At 37.1% G+C, this 24,527-nt stretch overlaps 1 protein-coding gene across 1 annotated transcript; it reads right to left on the reverse strand.

Annotated features, from left to right (window-relative positions):
- Window positions 1-3,336: 3,336 nt before the first annotated feature.
- LOC118578750 (40S ribosomal protein S16-like) lies at window positions 3,337-3,642 on the reverse strand. The gene has a single exon (XM_036179933.1). The coding sequence runs from the start codon at window positions 3,640-3,642 to the stop codon at window positions 3,337-3,339; it is 306 nt and encodes a 101-aa protein (XP_036035826.1).
- Between the last annotated feature and the right edge of the window lie 20,885 nt (window positions 3,643-24,527).

The following is a 24,527-nucleotide window of genomic DNA, read 5'->3' on the forward strand; positions in this document are numbered from 1 at the left end:
AAAAACAACTTGAAATGTTCAGTATCTGTAGATGTTGCAGTATTTTCAAGCACAAACTACTGCATCTGTAAAATTTAAACCTATGTGGGACAATACAAATTTCTGAGACATTTAATGGGCCATTTCTCTGCACATTTGCTGCTTCCTTGCTTTGGTGATCTTACTAGAAAGCATGAAGACTCTTAATCTTGGCATGAGCAGTCCAGAAAATGCTAAAAATTAATTCTGTGAGCACGGTGTAATTTGTTAGAAAACAATCCCAAGAAATATCAAGGAAAATTCCATTTATTTGAAAATTACCAAAATATAACCAAATGAATAAAATATTGAATTACCAAAATACAGAAAAATTTGAAAAATGAATTTATAACTCAAACAATGACACCTATAACTAAACAAAATGAGAATGTAACATACTTGCAGGCATAGTATGCAAATAACATTTTGTAAGGAATAAATTCAGAAGCTTATATGCTTTTAATAAGAAAAGTAAAAATCCTTAAAATTAGACATAAAACCAAATTCACACCTAAATGTGTACTTTTAAAAGTTGGAATAAATATCAAATTAAAAATGTCCAAAGAGATAAGAAGAAAAGAGTAAAACAATAGCAAAAATAAAATTGGAAAATAGTGAAATCAAAAGAAGATACAATGGGGGTAGAAACAGCACATCTACTTGATTGTTATCTGAAAGTCTAAAATAATTGACAGATCTACAGCATGATTAAGAAAAATAAGACAAAGTGTCAGAATGAAAGGAATGCAGAACTAAAAGCTGACATCATTTTAAATAAGAATACCAGAAAAGAAAAATATTCCTCTTGAACTTGATTATATAAATAACATAACTTTTGTGCACAAGATCATCATGATACATCTGGCAGACAGTAAATAAATAATCCCTCATGACCCATTTGAAAGTTCACTTGACATCAGCAGACCAGTTATTGCAAATCAATGTTATAAAACGATTAAAAAGATATAGGGGAAGCATGCAATGAAAGTTGGCATCCCTTTTTTTGATAAAACCTCTTCCAAACTAGCAGCTGTAGAAAACCAGTCTTGCACATGGCTTCTATTTGATTTCAGTGTGGATTGTACTTTTTATCTACTTTGAGCATTTGGCTGCACATTTCTCTGCTTCCTTGCTTTGGGGATTTTCCTAGAAAGCATGAAGACTCTTTATCTTGGCATGAGCAGTCCAGAAAATGCTAAAAATTCATGCACAGTTGCAATACTTAACTATTGGATTTGAGACTACTTAGTAAAATGAGTGGATTCAACAAATAATTAAAGAACTTGGAATGAATTGGTTCACCACAATATAAAATTCTCAGAGGAAGGTTTTTCTCTAGAAAAATACAGTTAGCAAACCTCCTTTTGGTCTACTATTGGTGAAATTATTAAGGCCACTCCACGTAGTTAAAAGGGAGGTTTATTTTGTGAGCTAACTTACAAATGAAGGGGTAGGTTGCAGGGTCTTTCAAAGGTATAGCGCAGTCTGGCGGTGTTCTCTGGAGAACTCTGCTTGGTCTACCTCCAGCGTCCAGCATCCCGGACTCAAGAGAGCGACCTCCTCCTTCTGCTCCCTCCTCTGCCCCGCCTTGTGGGCGTGATCATTACCGAAGCCTCAATGGGGGTTGGAACTTCCAGGCCAATGCTGGGATGGCTATCCACTACAGTCTATAGTCAGAATCTTCTTTGTCAGAAGAGTGACTCAATGGGGGAGCATAATGCACAGCATTCCTGTGCAGGTCATGTGGAAAGACAGCATTGCAGCATAACCTTTCCTAGAGAAACATGAACAAGTAATCTGTTCACCTCACACAGGGCACTATTGTTGCACCCAATGAATCCACCCAAGTGAAGCCTGGCGAACCAATGTTTTTATTGAGTTACTTACATGGGTGACTACTACATCACCACAAAGCCTACTCAGCATGGATGGTCAATCATGAAAGCTGCATCATAGAGGTTTTCTCCACAACTGATGGGTGGCTCTATAGAAGATTTCTCTCCACAAGAATTATTTCTATAACTATGTGGGAGTTAGATAGAGGTGTCCTTTGAATTTTAAAACTTCCTTATTGTTTTTTTTTTGTTATTGTCTTGTTGATTTTTTTTTAAATTTCTGTGAGTTTTGTGAGCCTCTCCACTTCCCTGAATGAGGGAATGTTTCAATCCTGAGAAATAGCTCCCAAACAAGAACCTGTAGCTAATTAAAACATTTTATATGAAATATTAAGATAGAGATCAAGTTGAGTGTTAGGGGAACCTACCGAGTGAAGCATTTAAGGTTGTTTAAAGGAGTCTGTCTGTTTAAAGGAAGCCTTCCTTAGCGCTGTGTTTGAATGCTAAATATAGTTCATGTTGCAGAAGCAGGTAAAATGGATGTGTTATTACATGGGGAGTAGAAATTGAAAAAAAGAGTATCTGTAGGAGGAACAATTGAGTTATTCATATGTAGAGTAAGGGGTATGGTGACAGATGGGACAACAGCTTCTTTACCTGTGGGCAGTGACCCCATATGGCTCCTGCAGCAGAAAGCAGAGGTCACAAAAATTTGTCAGAAAGAAGAAATTTCTCAACATGCCATGACCTAAACTGCATTTAAAAGTAAATGTGTGATAATTTTGAGGTGTTACAGCAGCACTCACACATGTTGCATATGTGACTCCACCTCTAGCTGTGTTCTGAATGTACCATATGCACACTTTGGACAGCATGCCTTCCCATTAACAGAAGCTGCCTCCAATTGAAAGGCTATTACACCTTAGGAACTGCACTGTTTTTACTGCTTATGTGAAGTTTTCTGCTCTTATAGAAACATGAAAGGTTAATTATGAAAAAAAAACCACTTTGAATATCTTCCCACTCTAATTCCTTGGCATGTAAGTATCAAAGTTGAGTATATTTTTATTGGACTATGTGAAGATGATTAATTTTTAAAACCACTTCTTAATTTGCTAATGAGGTTCAGAAACATTGTCAAATTAATTTTGGGGACTAGGACAGGATTTTTGACAATTTCTGAAATGATCTTTAACATGTACCTGCCATTTTGTACTGTGTTTAGTAAAGATGTGTTGTTGTCACTGATTATTTTAAAATTAACCCTTTGATCAACTCTGAAAAAATGAAGATACTCTACTTCTCTTAATACCAAATATTTAGTCCAAGTTAAATGTCTTATGTAAAAATAAGGAACAAAGCCATTATGTTAGTATGCAGATTGCCTTTCATATTTAATAAATGAAAAACATATATGCTCAGCAATTTTTTTTTTACCCTAGCATGTTTATTACAAAGGTAAACCCTGATCCTTAAGATGGGTTTATTGGTAAGATTTCTGGTATTGAGCAAGGGCATCAGGACCTCCAAACTTTTTGGATTCACAGCAACGCAGATCAGCTACAAGCAGGGTGCGGTCATACTGGATGAGTATATCTTTGATCTCCTTCTTAGAAGCCACATCCACATACTTTTGGTAATAAGCCACCAGGGCTTTGGAGATGGACTGTTGGATAGCACAAATTTGGGCCACATGACCACCATCCTTCACACAGACCCAGATATCCATACCAGCAAATCGTTCCTTGCCCAGCAGCAGAACGGATTCCAATAACTTGTACTCGATCATCTCCAGGTCAGTCTGTGCAGGTCTTCAGATGCAAGAAACGGCCACAGCTGTGGTGCGCAAATGAGGAAACGGCCTCATAAAGGCAAAAAATTATTTTAAAATAAATTTCTTTGATTTTTTTATCAGTAAATACTTAATATGAATACCGATTTGCTTTGAATTGTGAAAAATTCTTAGCAAAAGGATCTTGTGCCATAAGGTTACAAAGCCCTGGGTTGGACCATCAAGAGTTGCATTCATGTTAGCCATGGGAAAATGGGCACATTTGAAATAGCTGAGGAAATAATAACTGAAAAGTGAAACTCTTATGGATTCTGGGGAGAGAAAGATGGAGAGGAGAAAGTACCTGGAGAGATTGTGGGGATAGGTGGGCATTTTGGTGGTAATGTGGAAACCTTGTGTAGTGGAAACTTCCTGGAACATATGAAGGTGACCCTAGTGAGGACTTCTAGTAATGGAAGATATGGAGCCATCATCTATAACCAGGCTAGGCTCCCAGTGGTGAAACCAGGACACTACCAGTTACAAAACCTTCAATCCACAGCCTGTCCTGCCTGAAAGATGTTCTGGGGCAATAGGGACTCAGAGCTTGTGGGAATGGCCAACCAATGTCTGGTCTATCTTAAATCCTAAATCATTAGAAGGAGCCCATGCCTGACACTGCCAAGATAACCAGGAACTGGATGCTAGATGGCCAGAGACCTAGGGGAGAACCAAACACAACTGACAAAAACAAACAAACCAAACCAAACCAAAACAAAACAAAACTAATGTGAGGTTTAACAAAGCCAACTCTATGTAGTTTATCTGGTAGTTAAAAGGAGGTTTATTTTGGGGTGAATAACAGCCGGAAAAGGGGTTGGTTACAGGATCCAGGAGAGGTGAGGTACAGTCCAGTGGGGTTGTCGGAAGAACTCTGACTTGATCTGCCATCCAGCATCCAGGATCACGAGGAGCCAAGAGGCACATAAGGATCTTAAGGGCTCCTGTCTTGGCTGCACCCCAGGGGCAGGTCATAAGTAGGTGTGTCAGTTACTGGTTGCCTCACTGGGGTGGTGCTTCAAGGTCGAAACTGAAACAGCTACCCACTATACAAAACAAAAACAAAAGTCAATGAAATAATTCCTAATGATATTCTGCTATATTCATAGGTCAATGTCTAGCACAAACGTCATCAGAGAGGCTTGATCAAGGAACTTTTGGGAGCAGATGCAGAGAACCACAAACAAACAGAACTTGGGGAACCCTGCAGAAGAGAGGGAGGAAGGGTTGTGGGAGCCAGAAGGGTAGAGGACACCGAGAGATTCAGACAACTCAAAATTAGTTAAGCAAAGCTCATAGGGATCCATGAAGACTGATGCACTAATGACAGAGCCTGCACGGGTCTGAGCTTGGTCCTCTACATTCATGCTGTGATTGTTTAACTTGGGGTTTTGGTGGGACTCCAAACAGTGGGAGGGGGATGTCTCTGACTCTTTTGCTTGTTTGTGGTACCTTATTCCTTCTCATGGGGTGCCTTATCCAGCCGTTATATGAAGGTTTGTACATAGTCTTATTGCGTCATGTTGTGCCCAGTTCAGTAGATATCCCTAGAGGCCTGATCTTTTCTGAAGGGAAATGGAGGAATGGTAGATCTGGGGGAGAGAGGATGTTGGTGGGGAGGACTGCAGGAGAGGAGGTTATGGTCAGGATGAGAGAAGAATATTGGTATGGGAGAAAAATTACAATATGAGAGAAAAGGAAGACAGAAGTTAGGATGAACCATGATACACCCATACATACATACATACATACATACATACATACATACATACATACACACATACATACATACACACATACATACATATGTATGTGTGTATGTATGTATGTGTGTATGTATAAAGCAAAAACAAATGTTATTGGACAAAAATTTAAAACATGAATTTTTATAATTTAGATGCTTAGCCTAGGTGTTTTACTCAGTACTGCATAGCAGATCTCTGGAATCCATGATTAAACATGGATTGAACCATTGCATATTCATCTGAGGTTCCACATGTTCTTTTAAGGATTTGACATATCTTTTAGGAACTTGATTGGATATTAGAGGAAAAAAAGGAAAAGAAAAACTTCCTTCAAAACATTCAAGAATTATTATATAGGCTAAACAGAATATTTTTGTTTCTTCAGCATGTAAAAGTATCCTAATTTTGCTTACACCAAAGCACATATAATGACTTTTCAACAAAATGAATCTCATTAGACCATTAACAAATGAAATTCCCTACAACAGAGTGTAACTACTCTTTCAGAAATGAAGATATTCTAAAGAGACACTTCTGCCTCTCAATTTGACTACCAGACTGTTGAAAAAATGGAATCCAAAGAAATGAGAATTTTCTTCAGGAATCTCATGCTAGGAGAAGGGAACAGCACCAGCCAAAGGAGGAACTTGTCTCCAGGAAAGAGATTTCACAGAGTTGTAACTATTTCAAGGCTGAAACTAAAATCCAGAAAACATTGGGTCAATGATGGATGTCACCACAGCTTGACTGAGACTACTTAGATGTGTGTATAATTGGCCATCTATTTAAACTTTAATCTTACTTCAGATCCCTGAAGATGGACTTGGAGGTTTCCCCAGATCTCTCTGTTCATCATCCCAATGTGTCCACATGGAGTACATCTTTCTTCTTTCCAGTTTTAATTTGGCTTTTTAGAATATTGGAGCCAGGTGGCCAGACATGATTTGTGGCAAAAATTGTGACACTCATGTTCAAGAACAAGAGGACTTTTTTCTTCCTGTTGCTGAAATGGAAAAGTGGGGATGAGAAATGAAGTTACACACACTCTCATAAGCAGGCACACTAGACATGGCAAATCAGCCTGAAATACCAATGACTCTGGCTTGCACAGATCTGATGCTTCAAGTGGTGATGGCAGAACTGTCTTCCTAGAGGATGATGTAATGGTGCTGTATTTGTTAATGCTGCACCTGGTCCAATGGTGGCATTTCAAGTCTCACCAACTTCTCTTTGTAAAAATCTGAGCAAATGTCTTACTTCTGTTCCATCAGTGTGATCATTTCTTATAAGGCAATACTTAGAGTTAGATATCTACGTTTCCCAAGTAAAGAAATAGTTTAGTTAAATATTTGGATAGTGAGAAAACACATGTGATGTAAACATAAAAGGGCATACAGTAAGGATGGAAGTGGCTAAGCAGAGGTGGAAAGATTTAGAAAAAGCTGGTGTGTTGGGAAAGGTCAAGAGACAAGTGTATATGAAAATATTATGAGGAAATCAGCTACTTGCATTTGAAAATTTAAAAAAAGTAAATAACTTTATGGAGATTTAGATATTTCATAGATTGTCAAGTATCCTAAATTGACTCGATCTACCACACCACTTTTTATTCATGGTGTTTTAGGGTAGGCAAAATATCCTGAAATGTTTATTTAGCATATGCTAAACTCTTTCCTCTATTGTCTATCATAAGAAATTAATTAATGGGATAAAGTATGCCTATAGGTCTTAGAAAATTTCAAAGATGTTGATATTAAATTGTGCTGTGGATATCACTCTATGTAAATAAAGTTCTGATTGGCCAGTGGCCAGGCAGGAAGTATAGGCGGGACAAGAGAGAAGAATTCTGGGAAGTAGAAGACTGGGGAGAGACACCACCAGCCACTGCCATGAAAAGCAACATGTAAAGACACCGGTAAGCCACAAGCCATGTGGCAAAGTATAGACTAACAGAAATGGGTTAATTTAAGAGAGAAGAAGTAGATAACAAGCAGCCTGCCACAGCCATACAGTTTGTAAACAATGTAAGTTTCTGTGTGCTTTCTTGGTTGGGTCTGAGCGACTGTGGGACTGGCGGGTAAGAGAGATTTATCCTGACTGGACCAGGAAGGAAAACTCTAACTACAAAATTGAATTGTACACTCAATAATTCTTGAGTTGAGCCCTAACTACAGTACTCACAATGTATCCTCATTTGTAAGATGTCGGAACATGGCACTTGAATGAAGCTGTGTGAGGAATTTTCTGAGAGCACGTGAGAAAACTCCAAGTAAACAAGAAAAGGGTGTTGTAACCTATGTTCCTCTATAAGATTGATTTGTTCTTGAAATATGCTTCTGAGCCCCTCCTAGTTATATTAAATAGGAGTGGACTTGCTTCAGATTATACAGCACTGCTTACTTTTGTTATTCAGATGTTGGGTTGTCATTGTGACTGGATACAGCCTAAAACCCATGTGAACTTTGCTCATGTCCATGATTGGAAAAAGTACAGAGACAGCTAACCAGACTAGTGGCAACACATGAACTGTGAACCAATAGCTGAGGAGCCCCCATGGTACTGGACTGGGCCCTCTGGATAAGTAAAACTGTTGATGAGCTTGAAGTGTTTGCAGTGCCCCCAGGTGGTAAGACCAGGACCTGTCCTTGATGCATGGGCTGGCTTTTTGGAGCCTAGTGCCTATGCTGGAACATTTTTCTCAGGCTTGGTGCAGGGAAGAGGGGCTTGGACCAGCCTCAGTTGAATGTACCAGACTCTCCTGACTCCCCAGGGGAGACCTTGCCTTGTAGAAGGTGGGAATGGGGGTGGGTTGTGGGGAAAGGCTGGGGGGTGGGAGAAGAGAGGACAGGAGAGTCCATGGTTAATATGTTAAAAGAATGGAAAATCTCTTAATAAAAAAGAAAAAAAATCAATGAAATATTATAATTCTTAATGTCTATGTATCAAACGTAATAGAGCAAACAAGTTTATAAAAGAAACATTACTGCAGTTTAAATCACATATCCTTCCTCAAACAGTGATAGTGGGTAACTTCAATACCACACTCTTGCCAAAAGATAATATTTCAACAGAGAATGCTGGAGTTAATTGATGTCATAAACCAAATGGACAAAACACACATTTATAGAACATTTATTCCTAACCCAAAAGAATATACCTTCTTAGTACCACATGGAACATTTTCCAAAAATTGACCAAATATTTGAACACAAAGCAAGTCTCAGCAGATAGAAGAAAATTAAATAATACCCTGCATCCAATCTTACCATCACCTATTTAAGTTAGATATCAAACAGAGAAAGCATAAGAACTCTTGGAAACTGAACAACTAATTACTGAATAAAAAATGTGTCAATACATAAATTAAGAAAGAAATAAAACTGTTTAAAAATAGAATGAAATGAAAGCACAACATATCCAGACTTATGGGATACAATGAAAGTGGCTCTAAGGGACAAGTTCATAGCATTAAGTACCAACACAAAAATTTGGACAGATCTTTTAGTAGTAACTTGATGGCACATTTGACAGCTCTAGAAGAAATATTCCCTGTGGGAGACCAGCTCCCACTTTTTCTGGGATAAGAGATATTAGGTAGAAAGATATAGAGGAGAGAAACAGATAGAAACACAGGATAGCCTTGGGAGGGTCTGGATCAGTATCCACCAGCCCCTTCTGTCTCTTCTAAAGGGCCTTTTATAGGAATGCCAAGGGGAGGAGCAAAAGACCTCTCCCTAGCACAGCCAAGTGCAGACCCTTCCAATCACCTGGTGACCATACCTGTGGTCAAGCAATTCTCTAATGCAACCCTGCAGGGTAAAGCAAGCTCAGATATCATGTCAAAACATTTGTGGCCCTCCACACTTTCAAAAAGGAGTAGATGACAAGAAATAATCAAACACAAGGTTTAAAACTATACTATCAAAATGCTACCACCAACAATAAAAACAATACAAGATTGAGTGAAACAAAGAGTTAGTTCTTCAAGAAAAGCAATTAAGAGTGACAAAACATTAGCCAAATTAACTAAAAGGTACAGAGAGAAAAATGCAAATCAACAAAATTAGAAATTAAAAGAGGAAATAGCAACAAACACTAAGGAAATACAAAGAAACATAAGGACATACTTTGAAATCAGGTACTACACTAACTTGGAAAATCTAAAAGAAGTGGATAAATTTTCAGTCAAGTTCAGATAAGCAATTTGAACAGACTATAACTTCTGGTGAAATAGAAACAGTAATTAAAAGTCTCCCTTCAAAAACCAAAACCAACCCAAAACAAACGAAAACAAACCAAGGCCTACAACCAGCAGCTTTTGTCTCTTCATTAACATTTCAAGAATCCAAAATTAACAAAGCACCATATAAGGTCCAAACTCCCTATCATGTAGTATTTCCTATACTTACATGGCATATTTTTTTTCTTTTTTACTTCTCTCTTTAATGACTTTATTATTTTTAAATTTTTTATTTTTTTTTGTGACTGTCTATACCCTTTATTTTTTTTCTTAATCCCAAGCACCTTTTTTTAACTCACTGTACCCTGTTTAGAGGTTTTTTTTTTCCCAATCTGAGCCTGTGTTATTGCTTATCTGCAACCTTTTTTTGTCTGCATGAGCAAAATCTTAAACTACCACATAGATTAGCTCATGGCATACTGGTGGCTTAAGCCCAAAGGCATCAGCCAGGAGATGTGTCTCTGTACTGTGGCCCACACGGAGACTGTGAAACAGGGAGCCATGATTGTCTGTGGCTCCAATTTTGTGTATTTAGAACCTTTTATCTTCTCCAGTCTTTTGTGGAAATATGTAACCAGATCTTATATGCCATTTTATCCTAGAGATTCAGGCATAATTTAATATATGTAAAATGATAAATGTAATCCACCATATAAATAGACTGAAAGTCAAAACACCCTTAGTTATTTTCATTAGATATAGAAAAGTCCTTTGATAAAATCCATCACCCCCTTATGGTAAACATCACGGAGATTAGAAATGCAAGAGACAGACTGCAGCACAGTAAAAGCAGTCTACAGAAACCACGTAACTAATGTCAAGCTCAATGGAGAGAAACTCAAAGCTCCTACAAACAGGAACAAGGCGAGATGGTCTAGTCTCTTCATATCTATCTAATATAGTATTTGAAGTCTTAGGTGGATAAGAAAACAACTAAAGAGGATCTATGGGATACAAACGGGAATCGTAAAAGTCAAAGTATATTTATTTTCAAGTGGCTTAATAGTATATACAAAATGTCCTTAAATATTCCACCAGGAAACTCATTCAGCTGATAAAAACTTTCAGCAAAGTAGCAGGATACAAAATTAATACACAAAAATCAACATCTTCTTATATACAAATGATAAATGGACTGATAAATCATGAAAATAACACCTGTCATAAGTCTCAAAAAATATAAAATATTTGTGGGTAACTGTTGCAGGACATTTGATTGCACTGTTTAAAGATATGTCACTGTGATTGGTTTAATAAAAAGCTGTACAGTCAATAGCTAGGCAGGATTTCCAGGCACGGAAGCCCCTGGCAAGAAGAGTGGAGTTGCTTGGAGATGCAGAGGAAGCTGGCCATGGAGGAGATTAGATAACAAGCCTTGAGCCACATGGCAGCACATAAATTAATAGAAATGGGCTAATTTATAATAACTAGTTAGAAAGAAGCCTAATCTATCAGTCAAGTTTTCATAATTAATAATAAGTCTCTGTGTATTATTTGGGAACTGGCTGGCAGGACAGAGAATGACTTGCTACAAATAATATCCAATGTGGGGACAAGTGTTGCCTCATAAGACCTGAGAAAGCTTAAAAAAATGGTCCCAAACACACAAAAAGGAGCCAAATGTGGCTTCCTAGTCCTTCAGTCTCTCATGCTGGATTCCATACAGAGAGAGGTGACTTGGCTATTGCCTGCCAACTTGAACCATCAATGCACCATGAATTAAGCTGCCTGGCTGTGGTGATATTTCATTTGTGCTGAAATGTGGCGATATTTTATTTGTGTTTTAATAAATAAAGCTTGCCTGGAGATCAGAGGAAAAAGTTAGCCATTATAAGTAAACACAAAAGTCATGCTAACGTAGCACATGCCTTTAATCCTATCACTTGGCAGGCAGGGATCTGTCTGGCTCTCTGTGAGTTCAAGGCCACACTGGGAACAGAGCCAGGCAGGGTGGCACATGCCTTAAATTTCAACATTAGTTAACCATAGTGATCTGGTAGTGTGGTATTATGCAGGCTAATAAACTTACCTGGGGTCAGAGTACAGGAAGACCACAATATTAAACATGAGGATAGGTGGTGGTAGCACACGCCTTTAATCCTAGCATTTCAGAGACAGAAATACCTCTGGATCTCTGAGTTCAAGGCCACATTAGAAACAGCCAAGTAAGGTGACACATGCCTTTAATCCCATAAATCCAGCCTTTAATTCCAGGGAGTGATGGAAGAAAGTAGAAAGATATATAAGGTGTGAAGACCAGAAACTAGAAGCATTTGGCTGGTTAAGCATTTGGCTGGTTAAGCTTTTAGACTTTGGAGCAACACAGTTCAGCTGAGATCCTCTGGATGAGGACTCAGAGGCTTCCAGTCTGAGGAAACAAGACCAGCTGAGGAACTGGTGAGGTGAGGTAGCTGTGGCTTGTTCTGCTTCTCTGATCTTCCAGCATTCACCCCAATAACTGGCCTCAGGTTTGATTTTTATTAATAAATACCTTTAAGATTCCTGCTACATTGAGGTCTGTACAGACAGACAGGAAGTGAGAGAGCTGGGCAATAAAAGAAATGATGTAGCTAGACATATAGAGCAAATCAGATGGCTGAATAGCAAAGCACATAAACGTGGGTAGACAGGAAGTATCACACTTTTGAAAGCTGCGGAGTTGGTAGGTGAGGTTAGCATGTGGCTGTTCCTGTTCCTCTGATCTCTCTCAGGTTTTCACCCCTGAATCTGGCTCCACATTTTTAATTTAATAAGACCTCTTAGAAATTCATATACACCTGGTTTCACTAATGCAGAGAGAAAAGATTACAGGTACACAGGTTCAGATAGTAGTAAACTCTAGTAAACAGGTTATAGTGTGTTCTACAATTTGTGTATGCTTAAGGAAAAAAAAGGGTACAGACAGTCATACAAAATAGTTTAAAAATAATAAAATTAAGTCTTTAAAGAGAGAAGTAAAGTAACAACAACAGTAATAATAATAATAATGATAATAATAATAATAATAATAATAATAATAATAATGTAAGCCACATATAGATGGGAAATACAGGGAGTCTGGATCCTGCATGGTGTTGTATTGACTTTAAATGTTTGGATTGCTGATGAACAAACAATAGCTACTTAGAGACATTGTATTATAAAACCTACTGAATTAAACCAAACTATCTATTTTAAAAATGTCTTAATTTCAAAATGTAAGTAAAAAAATGTGTTGCATTGGAGAAGATGTGATGCTTTTTTTTTCACAAGTAGTAAAATACTGGATTTATTCAATATTAAAAAGGATCATATTTGATTGGGGGACACTCCCTGAAAATCCTGACTAAAGACATAAAGAAACAAACAACAAAAAACCCTATATGACAGGTAATAATATATTTTACCTGCTCAAACATAAAACAAAACATCATCTTTAACTGACTTGTGCACACTACACATTCCATATTTGTGTTAATGCTGATACATATGTTACCTTTGAAAATTTGTGTGTTTTCAGAACTAGAGGACCAGAAACCAATGAAAATGGGTGGCCCCAGTGATCCAATCTCTCAGACTACCTTTGTTGCAGTTTCCTCAGAGTTATACATTCAGAACAGTTTCAAGGCTGCTGTCTGAGATGGTCCAGCCGCACAGATTATTGTAGCCAGGATATGACCATTTTCCTAATTATCTCAGGATCCTCCAAAGAGGCCAGTGCCCTCAAACAACAAGAAGCAGTCTGCAGAACACAATGCCCATATTCCCAAGAGATGGGGTAGGTTGTTTTGGGTAATTTGGTGAGTTATGTATGTGTATCATTGTTTAATAGGGGTTTGTTACAAATTGTTGTTGGTCAAGGTAAAAAAAAAATAAACTGAACAAAGAAGATTAGATTCAGGGATCTCTTTCTGCAGGGAAGATGGAGGGCACAGTATAGAAATAATGAAATAAAAAGGTAGATTGTTGAGTCTACTTTTAAATAACCAATAGTTTCAAATATTTTACACTGGTATTTATTTTGGCATACTGATAAAAATTTAATGTTATTTTTGTTATACTGAATGTATTTTTCTATTCTTGTTTGGGGTATTGTGCTTATGTAGCTCATTTAAAACTGTTATATATATTTAAGAAATGTATATTAATAGTTACTCATTTATAAAAATCAAGCTTGTAATAATATTAGGTATGTTTTCAAGGCTAAACAGATATATTTTAGATAGATGGTCTTCAAATACTTCAGATACCTACAGAATATGGCATTTAAGATGCTTTACTATCATAAGGCTTTTCATGAGACACATCTGCTCATCACAACACCAATCTACTTCACAGAAGATGATGGGCATTGAAGAACCTCCTTATGGAGTTTATCTTCATGTGGATAAGCTGGCCATTTGAGCAAGATACTGCTTTGCCTTGACTGCTGACAGTATGCTATACAAACTGGACAAGCAGTATACAAAGGAAAAAGACTGTAGAACTTTCCCAAGATAAGGTGGAACAGTCCTTTAAATTCCTGCTTCATAGAAGTCTACCAGACATTCTTCAGAACACACAAGAAAGCAACTGCTGAACTTTGCCAAGACTGGATGGGACAGTCCTTCCAAATTTGTTCTTCATAGAAGAGCCTGCCAAATAATCTAGGCCTGCAGGCTGAAGATTAGAGGCCCCAATGTTGCAGAGGAACTTTGGGTTACTGTCCAGGTAGTCAGATGTCTCTGTTGTTTCTATATTTTTGGAAGTTGCTTATAATGCACTTTTTTAAAATCCAATAATAGTATATCCTTCTGAGGTCTTTGATGAAGTGAAAGACTAGATAGCTATAGTTATAATTTTCCTTAATTATGATAGAAGGTAAATTAGGTACTAAATTTGAACTCATCAAGATAGGATAAATAATGAGAGTATTTTCTTTGAAATTGCCAAATACAAATGGACCGGGCATTGTAAATGTAATTATTACTGGATAATTGTGCTTATTGTATATAATTTTACTATATCAGAGCTAAAACCCTTTCTTTTTATTTAAACAAAAGGGGGAAGTGTTATGAGATATTTTATTACACTATGTAATGATATGTCACTGATTGGTTTAATAAAAAGCTGAATGCCCACTAGCTAGGCAGGATTTCCAGGCACAGAAGATTCTGGGAAGAAGAAGGGCAGTGTGTCCAGGAGATGCAGAGAAGCAGGTCATGTAGGAGATGAGGTAACAAGCCATGAGCCACATAGGAGCATCTAAATTAATTAAAATGGGGTAACTTAAGTTATAATAGCTAGTTAGAAGCAATCATGACCTATCAGTTGAGCTTTCACAATTAATAATAAGTCTCTGTGGTTATTTGGGAACTGGTTGGTGAGACAAAGGCTTGCTACAGATAACTCTAACCAAGCAAATGAAAGACTAGTAAAAACTTATCAGACAATGAAAGAAAAAAAATTGAAGAATAAATCAGAAGATAGAAAGATTTGCCATACTGATGGATTGGTAGTATTAATGTAGTAAAAATGGCTATTCTACCAAAAATGATCTATGGATTCAATGCAAACCCCTTCAAAATTTCAACACAATTCTTCAAATATCTTGAAAGAAAATTTCCAGCTTCATATGGAAACACAAAACCCAAGATAGTTTAAAAAATTTCTGAATAATAAAAATATCATTGGAGTTATCACCATCTTCAACCTCAAATTTTACTACAGAGCTATAGTAATTAAAAACAGCATGGTATTGGCACAAAAACAGATACATTGATCAATGAAATAGAATTGAAGACCCCAAAATAATTACATACACCTATGGACATCTGAAAATTTCTAAAGATGACAAACACACACACACACACACACACACACACACACACACACACACCCCCACATCATCCCCAATAAATAGTGCTGGTCAGACTGAACTCAATGGCATAGAGAAACATAACCTGAACAGAACACAGCACAGGCATTAAGAATAACAATTAACAAATGGGATCTCATAAAATTTAAAAGCTTCTATGGGGTAAAGACAACATCATTTAGACAAAGCATCATGTTATAAAATGTGAAAACATTTTTACCAACTGCACATCTGATAGAGGGCTAATATATAAAATATCTGAAGAATAAAAAAAAATCATAGAAATAAATAACCCAATTTAAAAATGGGGTACAGGTTTAAACATAATCTTTTGTTTATAAACTATCTCTGCTTCATCTGAAATGATGAAACAAAAATAGCTAAAAAACACTATAGTGGATAGCCATCCCAGCATTGGCCTGGAAGTTCCAACCCCCATTGAGGCTTCGGTAATGATCACGCCCACAAGGCAGGGCAGAGGAGGGAGCAGAAGACCGAGGATCAAGAGGAGGTCGCTCTCTTGGTTCCAGGATGCTGGACGCTGGAGGTAGATCAAGCAGAGTTCTCCAGAGAACACCGCTGGACTGCGCTATACCTTTGCCAGACCCTGCAACCTACCCCTTCATTTGTAAGTTAGCCCACAAAATAAACCTCCCTTTTAACTACGTGGAATGGTCTTAATAATTTCACCAGTATCAGGTGCCCAACGTGGGGCACGAACCCACGACCCTGAGATTAAGAGTCTCATGCTCTACCAACTGAAGAGATTTAACTATCTGAGCTTTCTCACAATACCCAACAGAGATACCATCGCCCCCTAAACAGCAGGAAGCAATTCTAAGAAAACGACTCCCCTTATCCCTTAGGTTTCATATTTCTCAGGGTTATGGATAATGGTTCTAGGGTTGGGGGTGGAAGAAATGGTTAAACTCAGTACTCTCCTTAAGGAAAGAAAATATGTCTCAAAAAAAAAAAAGGGAAAAGAAGAAATGGAATGGATACGTATAAGATATTATGGTAGACTATCCCATACATTAGTAAACAAATTTAGTAATATAGCAGCCTTTGCACTGTTATGAATTCTTATATGTTGATACTAATATAAACTTTTTATATTCCTATTTAAGATAATTTGTGTATTGATACAAATACAGAACTATGTTTGTTATATTGTATACATATTTTTACTCTTATTTGAAATATTTGTATATTGATACAAATGTGAATTTATGTCTTTCATACTGTATGTATGTTCTACTTCTGTTTAAGATATTCTGTATACTGATACATATTTAGGATTATTATCATATTGCATATTGCACTATACATTCCTACCTCTGTTAAAGATATTTTGTGTATTGTCACAATTTGAAGTCATTGTCCTTTTACTGTACATTTGCTTACAGACTGTTTGCCTTATTTATAGGAAGCCTTAGTCCTTAGGTTGTTTAGGTAGATGAGACTTACAGTGTTATTGTCACCTATGCTTGTCATCTCTATAATTATGTTATTTAGATTATCCAGATTTATAAATACATAGGTCAGATGGACAGGTAATCTTCAAACACTTCATGGACCTAGAGAATATGGCATTTAAATAATTTAGAATTCTGTTGACGTGAGACACAATTGCTCCTGGCAGCACCAATTTGATCCCGAGAGAATGTTGGGCTTCTAAGACATTTCCATTTGGAAGTTTGTCTTCTTGGCACAAAATGGCCTACTGGGCAAAGAACTGCCCTTGCCTCAACTGCTGACAGTACAAATGCTGTCCTTTCTGGATAAGCGGGACACAAGGAAAGCGACCACCATACTTTGCCAAGACAGGGTAAGATGGTCTTTCAGAATTCCTGCTTCTGAAAATGGTCTGTTAGATACTCTAGGCCTGTAGCCAATTTGAATGCACCATTGATACTGAGAAACATTAGGTGACTGTCCAGGCTGCTAGCTGTCTCTGTCTACTCTTGCAAGACTCCCGAAAGTTGCTTGCGTCCTTCTCCCATTTCTCAGGTATTATTATATTCCTTCTCAGGTCTTTGATGAGGTTGGAGATTAACAGTTATAGTTACAACTTAGTATATATACATATATAATATCTTAGACAGAATATATTAAGTATTAGACTCAGGTTCTTTGGGATAGGACACCTTTTGGAATGATCCTTGTAACACGCCACCTACCCATGCCCTAGACTTCCCTGGATTTTACTATGTGTTTTTTGCTTGATATTGTTTGCACTTATTGTAATTCCAACTTATCTAAGTCACTATCCCTCATTACTCCTGGACAATATTTGATAACCATCTCTTTGTATATAGTCTTGTATTAGGTTAGAACTTTCTTATTTAGACAAAAGGGGGAGAGGTAGTGGATAGCCATCCCAGCATTGGCCTGGAAGTTCCAACCCCCATTGAGGCTTTGGTAATGATCACACCCACAAGGTGGGGCAGAAGAGGGAGCAAGAGGAGGTCTCTCTCTTGGTTCCGGGACGCTGGACGCTGGAGGTAGACCGAGCAGAGTTCTCCAGAGAACACCACTGGACTGCGCTATACCTTTGCCAGACCCTGCAACCTACCCCATCATTTGTAAGTTAGCCCACAAAATAAACCTCCCTTTTAACTACGTGGAGTGGCCTTAATAATTTCACCAATAAAACACAGAAATACTCAACATTCCTAAGTCATCAGGGAAATGCAAATCAAACATGCTTTGAGATTTCATCTTATAAGAGTTAGAATGGTCAAGATCAATAAAACAAATGACATCTCATTGTGGGTAGGTTGTGGAGTAAGTGGAACACTCATTTATTGCTTATGTGATTGCAAACTCATGTAGCCACTATGGAAATCAATGTGGTGGTTCCTCAGGAAACTGGAAATTGATGTGCCTTAAGATCCAGCCATATCACTCTTGCACATATACATGAAAAACACGCTCAAACATGTCCATTGCTGCTCTATTCATAATAGCCAGAAATTAGAAATTACTTATATGTCTGTCAACATATAAATGGATAGCAAAAATATGGTAATTTACATAATGGCATATTACTCAGCTGTTAAAATAAAGGAAATTTGCTGGTAAATGATAGAGCTAGAACAAAACATCCTGAGTGAGGTAAGCCAGACTCAGAAAGACAAATATGGTATTATTTACTTATATGTGGATATTTCATGTTAAGTCATTAATAAGCAACCAACAATTTTTATAACAACAGAGGTTAGGCATAGAGTAGGGACAAGGAGAAGGGAGATACCTCTCTACCAAGGGGAAATAGAATAAATAGTTGTGGATGGATGGGGTGGGCTTACACAGGATAAAATAGGGAGAAGGAGAAAATAGGGAATCAAGGAAGGGGCTACATAGAGGGACAGCTAGAACTGAGAATGATTGGAGGGATCATATGGAAATCTAATACAGAATAAACATCACAAAATATATACACATATGTAGGAGATCTAAATGAAATCTTCAAATAACAAGGAAAACAGCTCCCCAACTGGACATCCTCTGTCACCAAAAGAAGCTTCCAGTTCTGAGAATGGGTTACTTCTAATTGAGCTGTTAGCCAAACAGGTCCCATAAGAATCCCCATACAATCTAGGCTATTGTCAAGGCTACTGCTTACTGTCTACAAATTGATGGTAAGACCCTATTGCTAAAGACAACACCTGTACAACTTACTGAACACAGAAGAATTGAGTTAGTGCCAACTTAGAGCCTTCAACCCTATAGATAAATGTTCATGGTACTGGAAGGTACTTTGCAAACTAACAGAGGAGAAAGGTAAAACCAACACAGCTCCAAACCATGCAATCTGCAATAGTGACTTTGCCTGAAAGATAAGCAAGCTAGTACAATAATGGCACAAAAGTTGTGGGAGTAACCAATCACTGTCTGATTGGATTTAAGGTTTACTCCTTGAGATGGCCCCATGCCTGGATACTGCTGGATGACCAGATACTTGCCATTAGATAGGCCATAAGGCTAGAAGAAAACTAAATTTAATGTTCTGCTAATAAAATGATTACTAAAGATATTCTGCAGTACTCATAGATCAGTATCTTATTCAGTCATCCTCATAGACGCTTTACTCCTATAGTAGATTGGAACAAATACAGAGACTCAGAACTGAATGATATACAAAGATGGAGAGAATTTGGGAGACTCAGTTCTAAATAGGGTGTCTCTAATCAACACCCCACCAGGGCTCAGAGAACTCTGTATAAAAGGTATCAGAAAGGCTGTAAGAACCAGAAGAGATGGAGAACAGCAAGGAAATACAGCCCTCTAAACATAGTCTAACTGATGCACATTTAAACTCCTAAGGACTGTCAGTGATAGCATTCCCAGGGCTTGCATGAGTCTGTACCAGATGGTGTCTGTAGTGGTTTGAAAGAAAATTGTCCCTAAAGGGAGTGGCCCTATTAGGAGGTGTGATCTTGTTGGAGTAGGTGTGGTATTGGAGGAAGTGTGTCACTGTGAAGGTGGTCTTTGAGGTCTCATATGTACTTAAGCCATGCCTAATGACACAGGCCACTTTTCTATTGCTTGTGAGTCAAGATGTGAGAACTCTAGCCACCACAATGAAATATTTTCCTTTATAAGAGTTGTCATGGTCATGGTATCTCCTTGCAGCAATAGAAACCCTAAAAGAGATTACTAGTTCTGAGAGAAGTGAACATGCGCCCCCATCCCTAAACCACAAACTAGCTCCAGTTGATTACTTTCAAATGAAAAATTAATTTTCTCTAAGGAAGTCTCCCTGGGGAAACAAACTACTCTTAAGCATAGGCCCCGTGCCCAAAATTAGATGGCTAATACAAAATGAACTCTTAATGCTATCTTTGGGTGTTCTTTGTCTCATAATGTTGTGTTGGGCATCTTTTAACCTTACAGATTCTTTTTGCAGGTATATTACAGCTCACAGTTTTGTGCTTTTATGGGATTCCTGTGTCTGTGAACATGTGTTCTCAGCTCTTTCTTTACTCTTTTTCTTTTGTTTGTTTTGGTTCCATCTTTTTCTATTTTCTTATTTTATTATTATTCCTTAGATGTCTATTTGTTTTCTAATGAGAGACAAAAAGGATGTGGATCCAAATTAGAGAGGAGGTAGGGAGGAAGTGGGAGTGGTTGGTGGAGGGACATTTTTAAATAGACTATATTGTTTGAAAAAATGTCAATTTTCAGTCAAAGAAAAAATATTTAGAAATTGACAAAACTGCCTGGACTAGAATATATTTTTTAATTTTGACATTTTATGTATTTATGCTGAATGAACTAGGAATGATGGAATTTATTTGGGCAGTTCTGCTAATTTGGGTAGTAATATATGGCTAAAGAGTCTATTACATAATGCTGACACATGTATACATACATATGCACACAAACACCAATTCAGAGAAATAAAGACAATAAAAACTAGTTATAACTAAATATAAAAGTAAATGAATAATGAAATGCAAAATGTTTCCAATTTTTTGATTCTAAAAATTGTCTTGGAGCATGGTAGAAAAAGTTACAGATTTCCTCTCAATGATGGAATTTTTTCATGTGTGTATATTATGTTTTTTCTTTTATGCACAAGTGCTGCTGTAAGAGACTTCTGGAAACTTTCCAAACAGCTCTAGTTGAGAACTCTGCAGACATTCCAGGGGAAATATTTGGTATTAGTATTCAGTGGCATTTTACAGCTTTCAAAGTCTACATGAAGCATACAATTCAATCAGATATTTTGCAAGTCAAGCACCTTATCAGGGCTGTTTTGAACTCTTGGCTTCCTACTGGGCAGGATTATATCTCAGCAAAAACAAAAGATGTTTAATTATGTTGGATCTCTTTCTAGAAGAAATATATTTTCTTTTAGAATTACAATGGGTAGGGAAGAAGTATTTATTAGCTCAATTAAATATTGGGAGTAGAAGAATTATTTTGAAATACCAGAAACAAAAACTTTAAAAACTCCTTTTTGTTATTGTGTATGTTCATTTTAATGGTTATTGATCTACCTCATAAATAGCCAGATACAATGTAACAGGAAAATAATTGAAGTTTCTCTGAAATTCTTTTGAATAATTCTCATAATGTCTATGTTTGTAGCAATCATGGTAGCTCAATGAGAAAGAGGGAAATCAATTTGATTGCTTGCCTGAAGTTCTATTTAAACTATTTTTATTCTGAACACACCATACATTATGAATGGGACTGCTTCAATTTTTTGTAGTTAGAATTTTCCTGCCTGGCCCAGTAAGGACAAATCTCTCTCACCTGCCAGTCCCATAGTCGCTCAGACCCAACCAAGAAAGCACACAGAAACTTACATTGTTTACAAACTGTATGGCCATGGCAGGCTGCTTGTTATCTACCTTTTCTATCTTAAATTAACCCATTTCTGTTAGTCTATACTTTGCCACATGGCTTGTGGCTTACCAGTGTCTTTACATGTTGCTTTCCATGGCAGCGGCTGGTAGTGTCTCTCCTCAGCCTTCTACTTTCCAGAATTCTCTATTCTCTTGTCCCGCCTATACTTCCTGCCTGGCCACTGGCCAATCAGAACGTTATTTACACAGAGCGATATCCACAGCACTTCTTACACATTCACAAGTTTGGCTGTCAGTATGAGATGCAGCCTTTGCTCCTTCTGGAGCACAGCTTCTGTGTGCTAACCCTGTGAAAATACTTCTAGAATATTTAACCTCAGTGATTTTGGTATCATAATACAGCTGATTTCTCAGCCCCAGTTAAACAATATTGATTGTTCCAGTAAAGAAAAGTTTTTGGTTCAGAAGCACTGGTTCATTTTTAATTTCCAGATATCTCTCTAGCTACAGATGAATATAAACCACACATTCTCAATTCAAAATATACAAACTGCTGGATAAAGTTTGCCCCTCTGAAACTTTGCAAACTTTGCAAAAAAATTTCTGCCATTGACTGTATTAACTCACCATTTTTATCTTCCAAGTTCTCACAAAATAACTCATTAAGGTCTATGTTCTCAACAGCTTTTATAGCCCAGTTTTCCAGAATCCACCCCAAACAGAATTGTTAATTCTGTAATGGCAATGACTCATGAACTTCATATTAGTTTCTGTTTAGGTTTGATTCTATTTCAGTAATAAACCTGATGACATAAAGCAACTTGGAGAGGAAAGGGCTTATTTCCTCTTACCCTAAGTTGCAGTCAATCATTGAGGGAATTCAAGGAGAAACTCAAGGCAAAAACTTGGAGACAAGAACTGAAGCAGAAACCATGGAGCAATTTTGCTTACTGGTTTTTCCACGGCTGGTTCAACTCAATACAGCTCAAGATATACTGCCTAGAGGAAGCAATACCTACATTGTCCTGAGCCCTCTTATTTCAATCATTTAATCAAGAAAATACCCATAGGCTTGCTTATAGGCCAATGTGATAGGGGAGGAATCCTCTCAACTGGGATTCTCTCCTCACAGATGAATCTGGTTTGGGTCAAGTTGACAATAAACTTACTAGCTCAGACATTATCCTTATAGACAGGTTACTGTACGTATTTCTGGAGCCAATAAATGAAAGCTCATCAGTTTTGCCATTCTTTTTCAATGAAGTAGTTGAGTTTCTTCATACTGATTAGAGAGAAACCACTGAGTTTTCTTTGAATAGAATTAGCAATACTGAGTCTGCAACAGCAAAGAAGTGGAAGACTTTCAACCAATTAGAAATGAGAAAATAATTATATATTTCCACAGTGTTTCTTCTGGGCCTACAACGATCTTTTCATATAATCAATGTATTTGAAAATGAATTTGGAAGATTATTTGTGTTAATCACAGAAAACAAACAACTTGACAACACTGAGGTTTTATTCAGAAGATTAATCACAATCCTTTCCTAAAATAATTAATATTAACTCTCTTAAATTCAACACAAAGTATCTGGAGAGATGTTTCAACAGCTAAGAGCAATTGCTGTGCTTTCAGAAGACCCTGGTTCAATTCCCAGCACCCACATTGAGACTGACAACTGTCTGTAACTCCAATTCCAGGGATCCAACAACCTTACACAGACAAAACGCAGGCAAAATACCAATGCACATAAAATAAAAATTTAAATAATTTAAAAAATTAAACACAAAGTTACCACTGTATGTAGCAAAATTCAACTTAATTGTGTACAAGCAGGTAATGATATTAACAATAATAATTAAATTGTATCAATTAGAAATATTTGATGAAGCTTATTTTAAAATTATTATTTGAATGTTTCATGTATGTATACAAAGAAATATTTTTATATCTGCTCCTCAGTTTCCCTCCTTCTAGCTCACCCAAAATCACCAACACCCCATCCCAACTTCATGTCCTCTTCTTTTTTTTTTTAATAACCCATGAAATCCAGTTAGTGCTATTCATATCTGTATGCTTATGAGGACATTCACTTGTGTAGGAAGAACATATCAGTCACATGTCCTCAAAAAAGAATGAGTCTTGCTCTCTCAGCAGCTATAAACTACTAGTAGGTCCTCAGTTAGAGGCCTGGACTTGAAAACCCCTGGCCCATACTTGCTGGAATTTTGACTGGATTGATCTCTTCAGGTCTTGTGCAGGTAAACACAGCTGCTATTAGATTGTGGTGCATATGTGACTTCTGTGATATTCAAAGTAATAGATTTATACCAGAAGAGAAGAATACTTCACAATTCAAGTCAAAAAATATTTTAAAATAATATTTTAGCACAAAAAAAAGAAAAGACCTTGAGACAGACTAATTTTTAAATCTGAAAGCTTTGTACACTGGCTTCTGGGTAAAATGCTTCTTCCATTCTATATAGGCAATAATGGCTCTTTTGCTAGTATAATTATGAGTAGTGACTCTAATGAGCACATGGGGGTACTTATGTGTCTAGTTCTATTTGGCATCTATGTTTCTGGCTTTTGAACAACAGTAACATAGAAGCAAGAGTCCAGAAAGTTGTTGCTACTCTTCTGTGTGCAGATTCTTACATTGTTGTTTTGGTTTAGACTATCCCTGCAAATACTTACTAAA

Source organism: Onychomys torridus, chromosome 2, assembly GCF_903995425.1.
Source record: "Onychomys torridus chromosome 2, mOncTor1.1, whole genome shotgun sequence".
Lineage (NCBI taxonomy): Eukaryota > Metazoa > Chordata > Mammalia > Rodentia > Cricetidae > Onychomys > Onychomys torridus.

Excerpts from the sequence above, each read along its gene's own strand:
- LOC118578750 (XM_036179933.1), bottom strand. The coding sequence starts at position 3,642 with ATGATCGAGTACAAGTTATTGGAATCCGTTCTGCTGCTGGGCAAGGAA.